The 23,679-nt window shown below is 35.4% G+C and overlaps 1 protein-coding gene across 1 annotated transcript in view; it reads right to left on the minus strand.

The window, feature by feature from the left end:
• Window positions 1-371: 371 nt before the first annotated feature.
• DARS1 (aspartyl-tRNA synthetase 1) overlaps window positions 372-23,679 on the minus strand; it is a 66,314-nt gene continuing 43,006 nt past the window's right edge. Inside the window, exons 9-16 of the mRNA XM_060106111.1 lie at window positions 23,359-23,493; window positions 21,076-21,223; window positions 7,765-7,911; window positions 6,412-6,454; window positions 4,946-5,026; window positions 3,211-3,322; window positions 2,951-3,022; window positions 372-1,043 (exon numbers count right to left, since the gene is read on the minus strand). Coding sequence (XP_059962094.1) covers window positions 952-1,043; window positions 2,951-3,022; window positions 3,211-3,322; window positions 4,946-5,026; window positions 6,412-6,454; window positions 7,765-7,911; window positions 21,076-21,223; window positions 23,359-23,493 — 830 coding nt within the window. The 3' untranslated portion in view covers window positions 372-951. The remainder of the gene's footprint in view (window positions 1,044-2,950; window positions 3,023-3,210; window positions 3,323-4,945; window positions 5,027-6,411; window positions 6,455-7,764; window positions 7,912-21,075; window positions 21,224-23,358; window positions 23,494-23,679) is intronic.

Consider the following 23,679-nt stretch of genomic DNA (forward strand, 5'->3'; position numbering starts at 1 on the left):
CGGCCATGGCTCACGGGCCTAGCCACTCCGTGGCATGTGGGATCTTCCCAGACCGGGGCACGAACCCATGTCCCCTGCATCGGCAGGTGGACTCTCAACCACTGAGCCACCAGGGAAGCCCCTCTGCAATATTTTTTACTCTATGTGAAATAAACTATAAAAGCAAGCCAAGCTTTCAGCTTTAAGAACTGTATCCTTACACCCATCTGAATTTACCTCTTGATTAATACATGTTATGCATATATCAGTTTTCATTTGCTTTTAAGCATTTACATAAACAGGATGTCTATTTTTTTCTTCTCCCAAATTATAAATGCCAAGAACCAGTTATAAAATCACACTGCCATGAAGTTACACAGAAACAACTATAATTAGCTTTAAAATTTTATTGAAATTCAGGTTTAGATTATTTAACAATTTAATATATTATATTGTATATTTTCTAACCAGTATTCTCACCTGCTTTACATGATTTCTGAGCACAATTTTTAAGAGTTGACATTTTCTGCCTAATTTTCCATGATATGCCAATTATACATTCATTAAAATCTCAGATACTCCCATAAAATTGTTCTTACCTCAATGTCAGAATTTAAAAAAATAAGACCAAATATTGAAAATGTAAGACATTAATAGTAGCCACTGCAATATAGAAAAGAAAATTTACACAATATTAACTGTTTAAAATTGCTGTTAACATTTATTGTAGTAATGTAATATATGAACGTTTAACATAACAATATGAATTTTTCATTAAAATGTTCAACCATTTCCTACTGAAGCATGTCCAAAGTTATAAAAATCTTCTCTTTTAAAGTAACCTATACTGAATTAGTCCAAAAGTAATTGTGGCACTTTGGATAAGACATTTATTTTATTGCATATTTTAAGTACCTAAGGTACAGCCTGATTAATAGCAGGTACTGGAAAGAATAAAAAGCAACTGTTTCCTTAAGGAGTAAGTCGTTTGGGATCACGGGGAAACATTGAGGTCTGACGAACATTGTGCAAGCCCAAAAACAGCATAGTCACTCGTTCCAACCCTGGAGAAAACAAAATAATCATTAATTCATTTTCTGAAAATCTCCCAGGGTCTTACCTATTGAAAACTACCAAAACAATATCACTGATCAACAAAATGCTTTTCCTTGTTAGGAAGAAAAATGACTTCTATTATTTTGAGTTTAAAATGGAATATTTTGGGTCTGATTCAGAAACAGATGATGCTGTATGTGGGAAGGACTAAATGAGATATTCTTAAGCTGTATGGATTCTGTGAAGTGTGAACTACAAAAATCTATGTAAATATCCAAAATTTATGATCTAAACAAACAAAAAATATTTTATAAGCCTATTATTATGTTTTCAAATGAGGCCAGATTTTAATTATGTAATCCAGGCTATCAGTGTAAGATGAAAGTCATAAACTTGTTCACGGAAATTTGATTCAATGGAAGTTACCAGAAATTTATTATAATTCAATACACATGAAACATGGAGGTTCCTAGCATAAAAGACTCTATAATACATTATTGTACTAAATGTTTTGAATGTAGAAGAGTCTGATTTTGACATGTGACTTAAATACTATATTACTGACAAAAATTAAGAACAAGTATCACCTAAGAAACACAGCAAAACTAGCAAATGAAACTTTTTGTGTGCAATATGATATATCTAGTTCACTGAATTTTAGCAGGCTAATACATCCCACAAAGAAGGCAAGGTCAAAGAATACTTTTATATATCAACAACTTTTAAGTTTAATATGTTTAACATCTAAAAGTAATATAAATAAAAGAATTAATATTTTTATTTCTATTCCTTACTCAAAAACATCTGCAGACGTAAATTTGAACCTTATATTATAGTAACCTAACACTAATCAAAAAAAAATCACCATATCCCATCTTCCACTCAAATATTAATTAACAAAAATAGGTAGTATTTTGATAACCATTCAAGTGTCTTTCTTCACAAGCATGATGAATATTTACATTGTCAGTTACAAAAGTTTGAAAAATATCATGCAAAATGCACATCATTCAATATTCTAAGAGAAAATAGCCATAAATTTCCCATTGAAATTTAAACTATGTATATATTCAATGTAGCATTGTTTGTAATAACAAAAGGCTGGTAATACCCTACATGCCTATCAATAGGAAGCTGGTTAACAAGATTACCATGCACCCTTTCAATGGATTCTATGTAGTGATTAAAAATGAATGAAAAAGCTCAAGTATTGATAAGGAACAACTTACAAAATATAGTAAGTGAAAAATGCAAGGTATTGAATGGTTTAGTATACTACAATTTGTATAAAAAATGTATTTTAAAAAGTGCACGTAGCTTTGCATATGTAAAGACTATCTTTGCAAAGGCAAAGAGGAAACTAGAAATAATAGTTTTCTGTAGGGAGGTGAATGTACACTCTTCTATATGCTTTGAATTTGAAATTTTTTTAAGTATATTACCTGTTTACCAAAAACCCCAAAACAAACAACAGAAAACTTAAAAGTTTTTGATACGGACATCCAAAAGTTGAGTAAGTTAAATATTTACTCATTTTCAATCACAGAGCAGCATCCACTCTAGAAGTGGTTCTAAAAGCCAATGAAATGTTACATTTCAACAAAAACATTTAGCAGCAATATGAACTAACCTGAGGGAGAGCTTTAATCTGGCCTAACCTGAATGAACTCATGGGTACAGAAAGAAAAGAGGATACTCAAAATCAAATTTTCATTTAGTCGTAACTCACTTAAAAAATTCTTATAATTCAAATTTGTATTATACTTAGCACTTATGAACTTATTTGTAAGCAATAACAATATACAGAATTTACTCTTTGGAGTCTAATGCTGAAGAAATTTTGTTAGAAATGAATGAACACTTTGACAAATGAAATCTGGGTTGGAAATATTGTCATAATACAAAGAAATATTACCAATGCCTCCACCAGCATGAGGAGGGGCTCCAAAGCGGAAGGAATCAATGTATGCCTTAATTTTCTCCAAATCTACAAAACAAACATAAAAAAAACCCCACATAATTTATCATCTTATTTAGCTTAAAAAAATTGCAAAAGCAATTACTGTACAATGAAGATTAAAACAAATGACTGTTTCTGAAAAGTCTTTAAAGGGTTTTAAAATTTACTGTTTTCAGAATATACATGGCCCTCCTCAATATATTTAAGTTGTTTACCAATTCCATGATGTAAGGCTCTCTCTGTTAGCAGCTGAGGATCATGTATTCTTTGAGCTCCTGACAGTATTTCTTCTCCTCTCATGAACATATCGTAAGAGTTGGACTGTTTCTGCAGGAAAAACAAAAAAATACCACTCAAGTGGCTATCACCCTATCACACATATGTGGAAAAACACCCTTTGTTGCATGAAGAGCAAGTCCATTTTTTCCTACAATTAATGATGGAACCTGCTCCAATAAACATGATTTGTTTCTCTAAAACAGGATTAAACTAGTGAGGGTTGAATAATAAGTTCTTCCTTGCCTCTATCAGATTTTATGTTCCCCTTCTCCCACACCTTCCAACAACAAATCAGAACATTATATCTTCTTTTAAGCAGTAGTGCTGATTCTTATTTCACTTTATCATCTGAAATTTTTTAAGTGTGATATGATTTTGAGATCACTTTTGGAACTTCAAATTATCAACAGGTGTTAGTTTTTTTAACTTTTAAAACGCCATTATTTTAAGGAAAGTAAATTGAACATCAATTTACCATAGCTCAAACAATTCCTTATCAGGTTTTAACTTCTTTCCTTGTCTTTCAATAAACCAATGGTTCTCAAAGTGTGATTCCTGGACTGGTAGCTTCAGTATTACCTTATCAGAAATACCAATTATCAAGCTCCACCCCAGACCAACTAATCAGAAAGTCTGGTGATGGGGCCCACCAATCTGTGGTTTAAAAGCCCTCCAAGTGATTCTGATGCCCACTAAAGTTGGGGAACCAGTGCAGAGGAAAAACAATGAAAAGCCACAAGACATTATTTAGATTAACTACCAGGACAGAATGTGAATTCTTAGTTCAAGATCAATAATAAAATGATTTGGTAAAGTCTTCAAATCTATTAATACTACTTGTTGTTTATATAGTGTTACTTCCTCATATATCTTTAAAAATGACATGAGGGGGCTTCCCTGGTGGCGCGGTGGTTGGGGGTCCGCCTGCCGATGCAGGGGACACGGGTTCATGCCCCGGTCCGGGAGGATCCCACATGCCGTGGAGTGGCTGGGCCCGTGAGCCATGGCCGCTGAGTCTGCACGTATGGAGCCTGTGCTCCGCAACGGGAGAGGCCACAACAGTGAGAGGCCCGCGTACCACAAAAAAAAAAAAAAAAAAAAAAAAAAAAAATGACATGAGGAACTTCCCTGGTGGCGCAGTGGTTAAGAATCCGCCTGCCAATGCAGGGGACACGGGTTCGAGCCCTGGTCTGGGAATATCCCACATGCCGCGGAGCAACTAAGCCTGTGTGCCACAACTACTGAGCACCTGCGCCACAGCTACTGAAGCCCGCGTGCCTAGAGCCCGTGTTCTGCAAAAAGAGAAGCTACCACAATGAGAAGCCCACGCAGTGCCACAGAGTACCCCCCGCTCGCTGCAACTAGAGAAAAGCCCGCGCACAGCAAAGAAGACCCAACACAGCCTCCCACAAAAATAATAATAATAAATTAAAAAAAGAAACACATGAAAATTATTTTTAATACACGTTCTGGGGACTAATTTGCTAGAATATTCAAATTTCACAGTATCATTTTGACCTGACAGAAACTAGTAGCAATACGTATAAAAACGTGTCCATCAAAATTGCAAGTTACTAATGAAAACCATTATTCCCATTGTACAACTTGACACGGTGACAATAAAGTTTTCCATCTTCCCCCAAACAGGTTATTTAAAATCAAATTACTTACAGGATTTCTTGGGTCAGGCATGGTATAGAAAGGTCTTACAGCCAATGGATATTTATCAAGAATATAAAAATCTGTATCATACTAGAAAAAGAATAAATATGATTAAAACAGATTTTTAAGAAGTTTAATGAAAGTAAAAAGAAGGCTACCATTTCAATTAACTCTTTTTTTATACATAAGTTTTGTTCTTCAAAATTACTGTACACTCTACATACAATAACTATTCTGCTTCTTTCAAGTAACACCTGTATCCTACAGTATTTTGCCATGATGTTATAAATTCTTCCAATATACTTAATTTTTAGGAGTTGTTGACTATTCGATCATAGTTCAAATATGCATTTTTCATTTTCTTTTTTTGGACATGTAATATCTTTACAATTTCTCCTCCATTGAAAATTATGCTGTGATAAACTTCTTTGATTTTCATTTTTTTGCATTGCAATTCTAGCTCATTTAGTTTTTCAGATGTATTTTATAACTATTTTTGTTAAATTATCCCAAATCTCATTGGGTTTTACAAAAACTACATTAAATCTATAAATTATTTTGGGAAAAACTGACGTATTTTACTATATTCATCTTAAAAAAACCTTGATTATTCCCCCCAATAATTTAAATTTTCACTTAGATATCTAATATTTTAGATACTAATTTGGTAGTCTTTCTTAGATGAAAACTACAATTGAAATAAATAACATTAACATGAAATTATGACACTTTTGTTAGAAAGAATATGTGACCTACATTTAGTTAAAAAAAAACCAGTCACGTTTCAAATGTTTTGATGTTAAACATTTTTCCTAAAACTGGAGCACAGAGAGAATGTCAACAGAGCTGACAAATTAGAAATGGCCCTACTGAAACATCATTTTAAAGGTATAAACTCAGTACTATGCAGTTTCACAAACAGGCTAGTTCCCCAGTCAGTTGAACAGTTTTGAATACAACCAGCAGGAGGAGCTCAAGGACTGTTTTTATTCAAATACACAATTTTCTTAATTTCTTTAAAGATCACACTAAGTTTAGCTTTTCTCTTCTTTGGAATTTTAGAAAATGAGATAGGAAAGTAGCTTTCATGTAAGAGGCATAAAGGAAATTCATTCACCCTCTAGTCCCATGAATTAGCAAGGGTAGTCAGGGAAGACCATTTCTAAATAATTTAAAATCATCTTGAGGTCCTCTCTAACTAATCTGACAGACTTAGACATCACTTTTAGAGGTACCTCAGTACAACTTATGCAAAAATCAAATACTGAGCTAATCATACCATTTGGGCAAAGCCTGTCTGAGTACTTTTTATTTTTCTAAGAATTAAAAAAAAATATTATCCCCCTTGGTTTTTATTTATTCTGGAATATTACCATTCTAGGAAGATTAGCCCAGCCCCCCTTGCAACTGTTCTCTAGTTCCAGGGTATGTTTCAAATTTATAAAAAGAAATCCAGCATGTACAAGAGTCCTTACCTTTTCCTTTACCAAACGACCCAACAGTTTTTCATTTGGTGTACTGAAAAAGAAACAGGAAATCAGATGTTTGAAGATCAAACAGCAACTTAAAAGAGTTTTAAGTTAATAAGGAACCTCTTCTATTTGAAGTTCTCAAAGGATAAAAAATTTAGCCAAAATACATAGTTGTCTATTCTGTTCCTTTTTAAAAAGGCAACTACTACTGGAAACCACTTATGAGTGCACCTGGTACAGTTAGTAGGTGCTGCTCAATAATATTTAAATAAATAGAATTTAGCAATTCACTGATTCAGAAATAACATGGATGAAGTAGTTTCCTGCAATTACAGATAATGAAAGTTTACTATACCAACACAGGCTTCTCTTGCCATTAAATGGTTCTACTTCAAAATGGTCTCTCCTTTTTTACTCTTTATCAAAGATTTATAAAACAAAAATCAGTATTTCCAAGTAAAATGTAACAGTGTATATATAAACCAATTACATTTCTATAGCCAGGACTTTGCTACTTTAAGTTCTATCCTATTTAAGAAAAATTTCCAAAATACTTACAAAAATATTATCCAACTTAAACTAATTATAGAATTTATGGTTTTCCTTAAAATGTCATCTAGCAATGTACAGGATGATTAAAACAATATATATACATATGTGTACACACACACATATATATTTGTTAAACAAATAAAGGTAAATGAAGGGTTTTGGGTGAAATATGTTTTTTTAAAAATCCTAAAAATAATAATAACCCTCTCTTCCTTCCTATATTGATATGAATTATTGTGTTGGCTTAAATATTTTAACTAAAGAACCCTTGAATAAAACGTAAGGAGACAGAAATCTCCAATCTTTATTGAACTATATAATTAATTTCAAAATTATAAATTGTTTGATCTGAATTTAGATAATACAGTTATATCAAAGATCAGTGACTTGTGTAACTTTTAGAGATCTTTAAAAGTTTCATACCCTAATCCTGTATGGGGACAGATTTAGGCTGTTGTCTATACCCTCTAACACCACTGATTTAGAAAGAGAGTTCACATATTAGATGATAAAATCACAGGCAAAAGGCCCTATACTTTCTTTAAAGCATTACAAATATGAAGCAGGGGGGAAAATGCACAAAAATGGTGTTTATAAACAAAAATATTGAAGCTTAGGCAAACCACATTAAACATAACATTTTATTTCAGATCACACATTGAACAAAACAAGCATCATACTATCAAAATTAATAAAATTGAAGTTTATCAACTGGGTGAAAAATACATCATTCATCAATATATTTATTCTTTTGTATCTTAAATCTAATTACTAAAGTTTTAAAAATCACAAAGACAAACAAACCTTAGATCTTCTTCATCTCCCATTTCAATTCCGGCTTCCCTAAGCATAGCTAATGCTTCACAATACTCTAGTCTTAAAGTTGGCTCCAAAAATTTGAATGGCTCACATGGGAACTGTTTATTCACCGTCTGAATTTCAGTTTGAAACCTATTTGTACAATGATTAAGAGTTAATAAAAATGTGTGAAATAAATATTTTCCCCACATGAGGTCACTGTGGCAATACATAAATATAAAAAATTTTTTAACCAATACTGGTGAAATAAGGAACATACAGCTTTTTTTCTTCCACACACTCGATACACATTTTCTTCGTAAACAAAGAAGCAACATTTTTAATATTTCATTGGAGTTATTATATGTGCACTGATAAGGAAAGGACAACTTGAACAGGTTCTGGGGTAGAAACATGCCCTTTCCAGCTGAACCTGCTCATTGCCACAGATCTCCTAGCTGTCCCGGGAGCCTGTACTCAAGCGGCCAGTTGACATGGACCCAAGAGCCTATATACTATTAGTTCCATGGTTCCACTGATAACAATTTTGAATTCAGAGACAACTCAAAAGGAAATGCTTTTAGAGCAAAGCTCTTTCATGTAAAATCAGCCTCAGTATAGAAATTGCCTCAGGGACTTCTAGGCTCTTCAGTAGTAGAAACAGCAGCTAAGAAAAAATATCTGGTAGGTATTGAATACCTGTTTATGTCACATAAAATCATTCTTTGAAACAGTGTATGCACCAGAAAAAAACTGTTATCAAGAAATTAAGTTAAATAAGGAAATTTAAATACTTAAAAAATATTTAACACCATTTCTTAATCTCATTTGTCATCACAGTTGCATTAAAGGATAAAAAACTTTATAATTCATATCAGCTCACATTGTTAGAAACATAAAATACCCATTTTATGAGGCATTAAAAAAATCTGACTTTTTAATACTTTAATAACACTTGTTATCATCAAGGAAGACCAAATTAATGAACACTTATCTTCCCCCATTCCCATTATGCCGTAAGTTTGTTTAGGAGAGTGCCTATTTCTTTCTCATTTTAATAATCACTATAGTATGTTTATTGTCTACCTTCTAAACAGGAGGCACAAGACAAATGTTTACTGTACTAAACTGCTGCTGTGGAAGATGGTAAGATTAAAAAGGTATATTTTTACTAAAGTATTTATGGATGAAATGATAGCTGAGGTTTGCTTCAAAATAAGAGGGCAGGGGGGAATGGGTAAAACAAAATTGGCCATGGATTGACAATGGTTGAAATTGGGTGATGAGTATATGGGGTTTCATTAGGCTAGTCTATCTACTTTTGTAAGAGATTTAGAATTTTCCATGGTTAACAGAACTGAAAAAAGTATGTTTACATTCTATGAAAACAGTAGAAATAAAAACACTACTACTTCCTGATTAGTCTTAAAATTTTAATGGAAGTAATAAACTTTAGCCATTGATTTATTCAAATCTTGATATAAGTAGGGTTAAGATGACCCCAATAATTAATTTTTAAATTGCTTTGCTTTGGATATTAACACCTATTCATGTTAATCAATGCTAATACAAAAATATGAATATCAATATTTTAACACATTATTGACCGGAGATGTATTAATACATCTTTTGTTACCTGAATGTCATTGACCAGAGACGTATCAATACGTTTTTAGAGAGTGATACAATTAACATCACCGTGCGAAGTTGTTAGAGCTTAAAACCGATCAAGGACAGCTTATGATTGTCATTATCATTCACATTTTGCTCCATTAGGTTTTTGTTCCAACCTTGTGTATATTATAAATGCAAGTTTATTACCATAAAATTTTCAAAAATGATACATCACGAAATTTTGAGTGAAAAAGAATTTTTCAGTGAATTTTATGCAGATACTTTTTCTGACTGTCCGAGCGACATATATACTAGTGTCTCAGAAGACGACAGTTCTTCAGAATGTAGTTCTGATTTAGACGATGTGAATATCAGACCAACAAAAAGACAAAAAACCTTAGTGATTGATTCTGATAAGGAAAGTGAAAATGAAACTCAAGGTGCTAGAGAATGCTCCTTTGCTGCTACAGAAGAGTGGATTGAAGACAACATTTCACGAAAATTATAACATTTTACAGATGTGTTAGATGTAACTATTAATGTAACATCCCACAAAGTGTTGGTGAAATAACAGAATTAATTTTTGGTAACAACTTTTTCAAGCTGGTCGCTTCTCAAACAAACTTGTATCGTACACAGAATGAAAAATCATATAAAAAGTCTGATAAGGCTTTAAAATGGACAGATGTAACCAATAGTGACATGATGAAGTTTCTTGGATTAATAATTTTGATGGGACAAATAAGAAAGTCACACTGGAAAGAATATTGGTCGACTGATCCCTTACTTGAAACACCTATCTTTCCAAAGATTATGACAAGAAGAAGGTTCGAACAAATAGTGACATTTCTTCACTTTAACAATAACTTGGAAACTCTACTTCCTGCAGACAGAATTTCGAAAGTTAAAACTTTTTTGGATTATTTTCTACCAAAATTTCAATTGATCTATATACCCAAACAAGAGCTATCACTTGAGGAGGCAGTGATAAAGTGGATAGGACGACTCAGATTCAAAACCTATAATCACGGAAAACTTACAAAATATGGAACTCTCGTCAGGATGGTTAGCAAAAGTGAAACTGGATATATATGCAACCTTGCGATTTACATGGGTGAAGGAAAGAAACTGCAAGAAACTATTATCGGTCCTACAATCACCTTGGTTCATGGCACCATATTTACCAAGACAATTATTAAAACAGTGTGTCCACATCTGAAATATTGTTGAAAAATAAAACCAGAGTTTGTGGGATTATAAGAGAGAATCGTGGTCTACCAAACCAATTAAAGGAGAAATCTAAAAATCTACAGGGGGAGAAATAACATTCTTATGGACGGGAGAAGTGATTCTTCTTATGGAAAGACAAGAGGCTAGTCCACAGGGTGAACAACTATTCATGATGCCTCCACAGCATCTACAGGAAAGGAAGACAGGAGGACTGGCCATCAGATAACTAAGCCCACCTGAATATTAGAGTATAATAAATATATTAAAGGAGTTATCAATCCGGTCAGTATCTGGTAAACTTCAATATCCTCTGGAAAACTCAAAAATGGTATAGGAAAGTGGGTTTCTATTTGAGTAATTGTGGTTTACTCAATGCATTTAAAATTAATTGTAGCATTAATGCACAGAATAAAATGACTTACAAGCAATTTTTGTTAGCTGTAGCTAGAGAATGGATAAGTGATCATTCTGGTGAATGTAGTGGTAGTCCTGCACCTGGTCTTTCTTGTGGCATTTCTAAAAGAGCCCCCCACAAAGATCCACCTTGTTGACTATCAGGTAAAAGCACATATTCTAGAGGAAATAATACCCACAGGACTAAAAAAAAAAATGCCCCCAGAAAGTGCAGAGTCTGCTCTTCCAGAGGAAAGTGCAGTGAAACACAGTATATTTGTAATAGATGTTCTGTTCCCCTGCACAGAGTTGACTGCTATACTGCCTATCACACTAATGAAATATTAGAATGCTTTAGTAAGACATGTACAAAGTTTTAAATAAATACATTAAGTGCAGGGCTTCCCTGGTGGCGCAGTGGTTAAGAATCTGCCTGCCAATGCAGGGGACACGAGTTTGAGCCCTGGTCCGGGAAGATCCCACATGCTGAGGAGCAACTAAGCCTGTGTGCCACAACTACTGAGTCTGCGCTCTGAGCCTGAAAGCCACAGCTACTGAAGCCTGCACGCCTAGAGCTCATGCTCCGCAGCAAGAGAAGCCACCGCAGTGAAAAGCCTGTGCACCGCAACGAAGAGTAGCCCCCACTTGCTGCAACTAGAGGAAGCCCGCGCACAGCAACAAAGACCCAACTCGGCCAAAAATAAACAAATAAATAAATAAATTTATTTAAAAAATACATTAAGTGCAAAAAAAGTTGATATTTACTCAAACGTGGGTGTTTCAATATTCACTTACATAATAAATCGCTGGCCACAGGCGTTTGTTTCTGCAAAAATCCCCGAGTCAATGATGTGTTAAAATACATTTGTATATTCTTCTGTGAGAGATAAGTACTAATGATAAACAGGAGAGGGATAGGACAAAAGCCAGATAACCCAGTTTACAACTGACATAGAAACTTAAAATTCCTAAATGCTATATAGAAGACAGAAAGAAGGCTTTTATTTCCAAGTTGCCATGTTAAGTCTACTGAGAAAGCCCAGTGATTATGGTGTCTGAATCTCTAATTTGTAAGTAGAGATTTGATTTTAATCCCAAGGGCCCAATTCATGCTTGGTCTGTTGTTACAAAAACCAAAGTGGAAATTTCATATTCCAGTATTAAGTAGCGAAGATGTCAATACCTAAAATAAACAAGTTTCACAAACCTCCTTGAATTATAAATGTAAAAAGAAAATGAGAAAAGCTCTATTCCTTCATTATAGTTTCAAAAGATATTTTGTTTTATAGGGAAACATCTGTTGTTCTGTTGACTATCTGAATGAAAGTTGCTTAAAATAAACTCTGTTGAAATGTTTCAGAGAACAAAGGTTAAAAGAAAAGGCTGGGAGGACTGGCCAAGATTGCAGAGTAGGAAGACCTGAATTCACCTCCTCCCATGGGCACACCACAACTATTTACAAAGCAACTACCGATGAGAACAACCAGAAGACTAGCAGAAGAGATCTTCTACAACCAAAGATATAAAGAGGAACCACAAAGAGACAGGTAGGAAGGGCAGAGGTGTGGCATAGTCAACAACCATACCCCCAACATAGGCAACCAACAAATGGGAGGATAATCACAACTGCAGAAATTCCCCCCAAGGAGTGAGAGGTCTGAGTCCTATATCGGGTTCCCCAGGCTGAGGATCCTGCACCAGGAAGACAAGCCCGCTAGAATGTCTGGCTTTGAAGGCCAGTGGGGCTTGCATTTGGGAGAACTGAAGCCCCAAAGGAAACAGAAAATCCACTTAAGGGTGCATGTAAAATCTCACATGCTCTGAGACCTGGGGCAGAAGTTGTAATCTGAAAGGAGACAGGGTCAGACCCACTTGCTGATCTTGGAGAGCCTCCTAAACAAGCAGAAGGCAACTGGGACTCACCCTGGGGACACAGATGTTAGCAGCAGCCTTTTTTGGAAGCTCATTCTATCGTGAGGACACTGGTGCTGGCAAGCGCCATTTTGGAATCCTCCCTCTAGCCTATTAGCGCAGGGACCAGGCCCGGCCACCAGCCAGTCAGCACTAGTCCTGGGAAGCCCCAGGCCAAGCAGCCAACCACACAAGGATAAAGCCCCATCAACCAGCAGGCCAGTAGTAGCTGTAGACCCCTTTCCTCCAAAGCCCCCAGCCACCCTAGGATCTGGTCCTGCCCACAAGAGGGCCCAGGATTGGGCCCTACCAAATAGTGGGCCAGCACCAGTCCTGGGACCTGTGCTGCCCACCAGTAACCAGCAGGCTCTGCACTAGGCAGCGCTTGGCAACCAACTGGGCTGGGGGCCAGCCAAGCCTATCAGCATGCCCACAGAAGTCAGCCCTGCCATAACAGAAGGGCCTACGCAGCTCATACCGCAGGCACCCCCTAGAGCATATCGCTCTGGTGAACAGAGGTGAGTGTGCTGCTGGGCCCTATACGATGTCTCCTACATAGGGCCACTTCTCCAAGATCAAGAAACATAATCAACCTACCTAATACATAGAAATAAAAACAGAGAATCAGGCAAAATAAGGTGATACTGGAATATTTTCAAAACAAAGGAACAAGATAAAACCCCAGAAGAAGAGCTAAGTGAAGTGGAGATAAGCAATTTACCCAATAAAGAGTTCAAGGTAGGGAATTCCCTGGTGGTGGTCCAATGGTTAGAACTTGGTGCTTTGACTGTGGGGGCCTGGGTTCAATCCCTGGTTGGGGAGTTAAGATCTCATAAGCCATGCAGCATGACAAAAAAAAAAAATCAAGGTAATGGTCATAAAGATGCTCAATTCACTTGAGAGAAGAATAGATAAACACAATGAGAAGTTTAACAGTTATTAAATATAAGAAGAACCAAACAGAGATGAAGAATATAGTAACAAATAAATACACTAGAAGGAATCAACAGTAGATTAGATGATACAGAGGAACAATTTAGTGAACTGGAAGACAAAGTAGTCTAAACCACTCAAGTTGAACAGAAAAAAAGAATTTAAAAAAATGAGGACAGTTTAAGTGACCTCTGGGACAACATCAAGCAGACTAACATTCACATTATAGGGGTGCCAGAAGGAGAAAAAAGTGGCAGAGAACGCATTTGAAGACACAATAGCAGAAAACTTCCCTAACCTTGGAAAGGAAACAGATATCCAGGTCCACGAAGTACAGAGAGTCCCAAATAAGATCAACCCAAAGAGGTCCACACCAAGTCACAGTGTAATTAGGCAAAAATTAAATACAGAGAATATTAAAATCAGCAAGGGAAAAGTAACTAGATACATACAAAGGAACTCCTATAAAACTGTCGGCTGACTTTTTAGCAGAAACTTTGTAGGCCAGAAGGGAATGGAACCATATATTTAAAGTAATTGAAGTTAATAAACCTACAATCAAGAATACTCTATCTAGGGCCTCCCTGGTGGCGCAAGTGGTTGAGAGTCCGCCTGCCGATGCAGGGGATACGGGTTCGTGCCCCGGTCTGGGAGGATCCCATATGCCGCGGAGTGGCTGGGCCCGTGAGCCATGGCCGCTGAGCCTGCGTGTCCGGAGCCTGCGCTCCGCAACGGGGGAGGCCACAACAGTGAGAGGCCCGCATACCGCAAAAAAAAAAAAAAAAAAAAAAAAAAAAAAAAAAAAAAAAAAAAAAAGAATACTCTATCTGGCAAGGGAGGCTATCATTCAAATTTAAAGGAAAGATAAAGTGTTTTACAGACAAGCAAAAGCTAAGAGTTCAGTACCACAAAACTGGCTTTGTAATAAACGTTAAAGGGACTTCTCAAATGGGGAAAGAAAGGCCACAACTAGGGAATTCTCTGGTGGTCCAGTGGTTAAGACTCCACACTTCCACTGTGGAGGCCGGGTTCAATCCCTGGTCAGGGAAGTAAGGTACCGCAAGCTGCGCAGAGCAGCCAAAAACAAACAATCAGAAGGCCACAACTAGAAATAGGAAAATTACAAAGAAAAATTCTCATTGGTAAAGGCAAATATATGGTAAAAGTAGTAGATCAACCACATATAAGGCTAGCAGGAAGGTTAAAAGACAAAAGTAGTAAAATCATCTATATCCACAATAAGTTAAGAAATACACAAAATAGGGCTTCTCTGGTGGTGCAGTGGTTGGGAGTCCACCTGCCGATGCAGGGGATGCGGGTTCGTGACGCGCGTTCGTGCCCCGGGCTGGGAGGATCCCACATGCCGTGGAGCGGCTGGGCCCATGAGCCATGGCTGCTGAGCCTGCGCATCCAGAGCCTGTGCTCCATAGCGGGAGAGGCCACAGCAGTGAGAGGCCCGCGTACCACTAAAAAATAAATAAATAAATAAAAATACACAAAATAAAAAGACATAAAATATGATGTCAAAAACATTAAATGTGGAGGAGGAGAGTAAAAACACAGGGTTATTGAAATGCATTTGAACTTGAGAGATCAACTTAAAATAATAATGTATGTACATAGGTTGCTATATATAAACCTCATGGTAACCATAAGCCAAAAATCTGTAACAGATACAGACACACAAAAGAGAAAGGAATTCATATTAACACTAAAGATAGTCATCAAATCACAGGGAAGAAGAAAGCAAAAAGAAGAACAAAATAGAAATACAAAAACAACCCAAAAGCAAGTCACAAAATGGCAGTAAAAACATACCTATCAATAATTACTTTGAATGTAAATGGACTAAATGCTCCAAACAAAAGACACAGAGTGGCTGAATGGATAAACAAGACCCACAAATATGCTGCTTCCAAGACTCACTTCACATCTAAAGATATACTCAGACTGAAAGTGAGGGGATGGAAAAAAGTATTCCATGCAAATGGAAATGAGAAGGACATTACATAATGATAAAGGGATCAATCCAACAAGAAGATCTAACAATTATAAATATATATGCATCCAACATAGGAGCACCTAAATACATAAAGCAAGTATTAACAAACATAAGGGAGAAACTGACAATAACACAAAACAGTAGGGGACTTTAACACCCCACTTACATCAGTAGACACATCACCCAGACAGAAAATCAGTAAGTAAACACTGACCTTAAATGACACATCAGACCAAATGGACTTAATAATAGATGTATATATAGAGAGAACATTCCATCCAAAAGTAGCAGAATGCACATTATTTTCAAGTACACATGGAACATTCTCCAGGATAGATCACATGGTAGGCCACAAAACAAGTCTCAATAAATTTAAGAAGATTAAATTCCTATCAAGCATTTTTTCCGACCACATGCAATGAGACTAGAAATCAACTACAAGAAAAAAACCTGCAAAAACCACTAATACATAAAGGCTAAACAATATGGTTCTCAACAACCAATGGGTTACAGAAGATATGAAAGAGGAAATAAAAAAATACCTGGAGACAAATGAAAATGAAAACACATCAATCCAAAATCTACAGAATGCAGCCAAAGTAGTTCTAAGAGGGAAGTTTATAGCGATACAAGCCTATCTCAGGAAATAAGAAAAATCTCAAACAAGCTAAACTTACACATGAAGAAATTAGAAACAAGCAAAACCCAAGGTTACTATATGGAAAAAAGTAATAATGATCAGAGTGAAAAATAAATGAATTAAGAGACTTAAAAAAAAAGGAAAGATCAATGAAATCAAGAAATGGTTCTTTGAAAAGATAAAATTGATAAAACTTTAGCCAGACTCATCAAGAAAAAAAGAGAACCCAAATCAATATCATCAGAAATGAAAAAGAAGTTACAATCGACACCACAGAAATACAAAGGATCATAAGAGATTACTATGAATAGCCATATGCCAATAAAATGAACAACCTAGAAGAAATGGACAAACTCCTAGAGATCCTATAAAATCTCCTATAAAATCTCCCAAGACTGAATCAGGAAGAAACAGAAAACATGAATGGACCAACTATGATGATATTGAATCAGTAATAAAAAAAACTCCCAACAAACAAAAGTCCAAGACCAGATGGCTACACAGGTGAATTCTATCAAACTTTTAAAGAAGAATTAACACATATATTTCTCAACCTATTCAAAAAAAATTCCAGAGGAAGAAACACTTCCAAACTCATTATATAAGGCCAGCATCACACTGACACCAAAACCAGACAAAAAAAGAAAACCATACGCCCATATCCCTGATAAACATAGATGCAAAAATCCTTAAAAACTAGCAAACTGAAGCCAACAATACATGAAAAGGATCATACATCACGATCAAGTGGGATTTATCCCAGGAATGCAAAGATGGTTCAACATCCACAAATCAATCAATGTGATACACCACACCAACAAACTGAGGAATAAAAATCATATTATCATCTCAACAGATACAGAAAACCTTCTGACAAAATTCAATATCCATTTATGATAAAAACTCTCAACAAAGTGTGTACAGAGGGAACATACCTCAACATAAGGCCATAATGACAAGCCCAAAGCTAATATCATACTCAATGGTGAAAAGCTAAAAGTATTTTCTCCAAGATCAGGAACAAGATAAAGGTGCCCACTCTTGCCACTTTAATTCAACACAGAATTGGAAGTCCTAGCCACAGCAATCAGACAAGAAAAAGATATAAAAGGAATCCAAATGGAAAGAAGTAAAACTGTCACCGGTTCAGATGACACGATACTATACATAGAAAATCCTAAAGATGACTCCAGAAAACTATTAGCACTCACCAATGAATTCAGTAAAGTTGCAGGGTACAAAATTAATATACAGAAATCTGTTGTGTTTCTATACAATAATATTTAACTATCAGAAAAAGGAATTAAGAAAACAATCCCATTTACAATTGCATTACAAAGATTAAAATATCTAGGAATAAATCTAACCAAGGAGGTAAAAGACCTGTACTCAGAATACTATAAGACACTGATGAGAGAAAGTGAAGATGATACAAACAAATGGAAAGATATACCATGTTCATGGATTGGAGGAATTAATATTGTTAAAATGACCATACTACTCTAGGCAATCTACAGATTCAATGCAATCCCTAGCAAAATAAAAGTGGCATTTTTCCACAGAACTAGAACAAATAATTCTAAAAGTTGCATGGAAACAGAAAAGACCCGAACAGCCAAAACAATCTTGAATGAAGAACAAAGCTGGAGGTATCATGCTTCCTGACTCAAACTATACTACAAAGATAGCATCATCCAAGCAGTATGGTACTGGTACAAAAACAGACACACAAATCAATGGAAGACAACAGAGAGCTCAGAAATTAACCCCAGAGAGCTCAGAAATTAACCCACACTTATATGGTCAATTAATCTACAACAAAGGAGGCAAGCGTATACAATGGGGAAAAAACAGCCTCTTCAATAAATGGTGGTGGGAAAACTGGATAGCTACTTGTCAAAGAACCAAACTGGACTTTCTCACACCATATACAAAAATAAACTCAAAATGCACTGAAGACCTAAATATAAGACCTGAAGCCATAAAAGTCCTAGAAGAAAACATAGGCATTACGTTCAATGACATTGGCCTTAGCAATATTTTTTTGGATCTGTCTCCTCAGGCAAGGGAAACAAAAGCAATAATAAACAAATGGGACTACATTAAACTAAAGCGCTTTTGCACAGTGAAGGAAACTATTAACAAAATGGAAATGCTGCCTACTGAATGGGAGAAGATATTTGCAAATGATATATCTGATAAGGGGTTGATATCCAAAATATACAAATTACTCATACAACTCAACATCAAAAAACCAAAAAACCCAATTTAAACATGGGCAGAGCATCTGAGTAGACATTTTTACAAAGAAGACACACAGATGGGCAACAGACACATGGAAAGATACTCAGTGTTGCTAATCATCAGGGAAATACAAATCGAAACTGCAATGAGATATCACCTCACACCTGTCAGAATGACTATTATCAAAAAGACAACAAATAATAAGTTCTGGTGAGAATGTGGAGGAAAGGAAACCCTTGTGTACTCTTGGTAGGAATGTAAAGTGATACAGCCATTATAGAGAACAGTATAGAGGTTCCTCAAAAAATTAAAAATAGGTACAATCCAGCAGTTCCAATTCTGGATATTTTTCAGAAGAAATAAAAACACCAATTCAAAAATATATATACACCCCTATGTTTACTCCAGCATTATGATTACAATAGCCAAGATATGGAAGCAACCTAAGTGTCCACTGACAGATGAATAAAGAAGATGTAGTGTATATATACACAGTGGAATATTACTTAGCCATAAAAGGAATGAAATCTTGTCATCTGCAACAACATGGATGAATCTAGAGGGTATTATGCTAAACGAAGTAAGTCAGACAGAGAAAGACAAATACCATATGATTTCATTTATATGGGGAATTTAAAAAACAAAAGAAATTAAGAAAGATAACAAAACAGAAACAGACGCCACAGAGAACTAGCAGACCACAGTGGAAGAAGTGGGTTTGGGGGATGACTGGAATAGGTAAGGGGGATTAAGAAGAATAAATTTCCAGTTCCAAAAAAAAAGTCATGGGGATAAAATCCACAGCATGAGGAATATAGTCAATTGTATTGTAAAAGCTTTGTATGGTGACAGATGGTAACTAGACATATCATGGCGATCATTTTGTAATGTACAGAAATATGGAATCACTGTGGTGTGCACTGGAACTAACATAGTGATGTAGGTCAATTACACCTCAATTTTTAAAAATGCATCAAAATGTTAATGGTGGTTATCTCTGGGGGGTGGGATTATGGGTAATTGTTAATCTTTATGCTTTTACTTCTAGCTGTCTGCAATAAATATGTATTGCTTGTATTAATAAAATCAGAAAGAAAACAATAAATGTCATTAGGGAAAAAAAAGGCTGTATACAATTAACTATTCATCAAAGGTACAACGCAATGAATAGAATGCCTGGAAAATACTGGTGCTATGCTACAGTATTTTTATAAGATCAATGATTAATTTCTATGTTCTTGAAATTACTCATTAGACTTGCAATGGTGTAAAAAAGTTTCAAAATATTTTTGAACTCTTTAAGTATTAATGAAACATATCCAAATACATCAACTAATAGTTAAATCAGTGGTCTTCAAATAGAAATTTCAAATACAGTCCTTTGTCAGCTATCAAAGTGCTAGATAAATCTGTTATATCCAACTTAATACTTGCAGTACTGTCACAAGTATGGCAAAAAGAAAAAAAAAAGACTCTCTTGATCCTAGTTAACCTGCTTTCCATCTTCTTTTCTTATTTTCTCTATTGTAAACATTATCACAAGTAAACAACTTTCAACGTCCTTTTGAGCGAGAAAATATCTGCCAGTTTAGAGAGTGTACCTGAAGTGAAGATTTTACATAATTCAATTTTCTGAACACCCAGAACATGCCTAATAATTTTCTATAAATGTGTCAATTCACCAGGCCCAAATAAGCTGAAAGTCCCTTCAGTATACTAGTTTCTAATCTCTACTGAGCACTCATTGTAAATATTAATTGATCTAAGAATTAACATTCCTGACACAGGCTTAATTTACACAGATTCAGTAAAGATTAGAAACTGAAAGACTAAAGGGACTCTTGACCTCTGAGTTAAGTAGTAATATTATCGTCACTTAAAACAGCAGAGGAAACTGAGGCACAGAGTTAACTTGCACAACGCCCACACAGATAATAGCAGAGTTGGGATTTGATCCCACAACCTGGATCTAGCTGAATCCAAGCTCTGAACCCCACAGTACTTCCCAAATAATAAACTGCTATAAAAGTAACACATGCTCTATTTCTGAGAAATTCAGGATGTCAATATAGAGGAAAAAACAAATATAGTTAGGCAATTCACAATCTGGTAAACTTCTCCACGAAGATTAGGTTAACTAGCTGTAGTCCCAACTGACTAGGATTCAGAAGTTAATATTTCGAGTGTGGATTTTTCCACTAATTAACTGATCAACTAACTGGCAAGTCTTTTTTTTCCTCTTCCCAATAAAAACTTAGTTTACATATTTCAGAACTGCTTTATTTTGAAGAACTTAAGCTGATTTGAAAAATTATATCCATCTAAGGCTATAAAATATATATATTTTTACCTTTCTTGAAGTCCTTTGAATATCTGTACTAAAGTGTCAGCAATTTCTTCCACAACTTCATGGTAATGGTAATTAAAAGCCATTTCAATATCCAAACCAACAAACTCAGTTAGATGTCTGTGGGTATTAGAGTCTTCAGCTCTGAATACTGTAACATTAATAAAAGAAATGCATAGTACATGTTGTTTTAAATTTTGGAGAAATTGGGATTCAAATATCAAATCCTATTTACTAGTACTCCAATGTCACTATTTTCATTATCATTATAGGGTCGGAAAAATCTTTGATAAGATATCTGTTTCAGCATTCTCATGGACGGCAAGATCATTACAAATTCCTACAGTCATGTAAAAGCTGTAACAAATGTAAATTAATAAATGAGGCTCGTGAAAATCCCAAGGGAATGCAAGATCCTGAAGTGCCTTCTCAATAATTAAAATAGATTCAATATAGTGAGTTCTCAATTTTATTAAAACTGGACTCAAGCTAAATGCAATCTGTGCAAATGAAGTAACATTATACACACTCCAGCCATTACCTCAGTCCAGTTCTTATTATCCTCACTGCACTTTCCTCCTTTCCAGCCTTCCTGACTCTAGCTCTGCTCCATTTTTCATACCACTGCAAGACTGATATTCCTATAAAACATCCTTGCTCAGTAACTTACAATGGTTCCCAAATGACTACTGTAATAAGACATAAAATGACAAAATGTCTAAAACCTTTATGCTTTCATAATTTAGTCCTACCCTGTATTTCCCATTTCTTAGTATTAACTAGTCTTATTTTTATTTTCTCCCATGCACTTTACTCATCCTGCTTCCTCTGACTAGAATGTCATCTCCATTGTCTATATCTCCCACTCTGTCCTTAGAACCTACTTCAGTATGAATTCTCTTTTATGGTGACTCTAGCAAATTCCATCTTCTCTCTTTTTTTACACTATCTACACTATATAATTAACGCCAATCTGCTGATTGTACAGCACAATCTGATTTTTTGCTGTGAAAATCACTTGATTACTCCCTGTGACTGCTCTACGAATGCATGTCTCATTCTGTCTTGGAAGCAGGGACAATGTTTATTCCCTTGTCACTCAAAGCATGGTCTGTCTGCAAATCAGCAGCATCAGCAGTACCTGGAAGCTTGTGAGAATTGCAGAATCTCAAGCCTCACCACAGACCTACTGGTCAGAATCTGCATTTTAACAAGGTCCCCAGGTGATTCATGTGCACATTAACATTTGAAAAGTACTGGCTGATTCTCCTTTTATGTACATGGAACCTAGAGCAAGGCTGTATATGCAGCAAGTGTTCAACATATAATTGTTTAATGAATTCAGAAAATTAAGAAACTTAATGATATTTTCAGTTTCTCTATTAGCAGGTATTTAATTTTTATTAAGCTATCAAAAAACTTACATATATAAAGTAATTTGGTAAGTTTTAAAGAATGAAGTAAAGCTAGTTTTTGCTTATAATTAGCTTCATAAAAGAGTTTGCTGGACTTCCCTGGTGGCGCAGTGGTTAAGAATCCGCCTGCCAATACAGGGGACGTAGGTTCAAGCCCTAGTCTGGGAAAGCCCCACATGCCGCGGAGCGGCTGGGCCCATGAGCTACAACTACTGAGCCTGCACTCTAGAGCCCGTGAGCCACAACTACTGAAGCCCATGCACCTACAGCCTGTGCTCTACAACAAAAGAAGCAACCGCAATGAGAAGCCCACATGCACTGCAATGAAGAGTAGCCCCCCTTTGCCGCAACCAGAGAAAGCCCACGCGTAGCAACAAAGACCCAATGCAGCCAATAAATAAATAAATAAATAAATAAATAAATAAATAAATAAAAGAATTTGCCACATGATTATGTGTCCATGTTTGACTTGTCACAACTATATCTTAAAAAACATGTTAATATAATCTATTAAATATGAGACATTTGTAGTAATTTCTAATGGACTTTAGCATATTATCAATACTAAGAACAGTATAAACAGTAATAGTAAAACAGAACAGCTTTGCAATAAAATCGGTAGTGAAGTAAACAGTGGCACATTTGTAAACTTACAACAGTAGTAAAGGAGCTATCAAGGACAACAAAATACATTATTTAGAATGTCTACCTAAGTACCTTGTCATTTTTACCTCCAGGTCTAGTGTTTATGTAGTCAGCATATAAAAGGATTTAAGCTTTCAAAATGTTTTTATGTAAAATGTGTTTCTAAAACCATTACTATGGTACAATTAATGAATTTTGAGAAAACTGTAACTGCCAAAAACCTTACCTGGTCCAATACAGAAAACCTTCTCAAAATCAGCACAAATACACATTTGCTTGTAGAGCTGTGGAGACTGAGCCAGGTATGCATTATTTTTAAAATATGACACAGTAAATACATTGGCTCCTCCTTCACTGGCAGCTGAAATGAAAACACGTTATAATTAACTGTAAGCTTATCAATGCAAACTTCCAGTAAAAAGTTTATACTACTGATTCAAGTACTTCACTAAAACAAAACAAAAAAACCTGGAAAATCAAGAATTGCAGAGAAACCATAATCTATATGTCTTATACCTGATTCTAAACAGTTTATATTTAGGACAGA

This window comes from Mesoplodon densirostris, chromosome 8 (assembly GCF_025265405.1).
Source record: "Mesoplodon densirostris isolate mMesDen1 chromosome 8, mMesDen1 primary haplotype, whole genome shotgun sequence".
Lineage (NCBI taxonomy): Eukaryota > Metazoa > Chordata > Mammalia > Artiodactyla > Ziphiidae > Mesoplodon > Mesoplodon densirostris.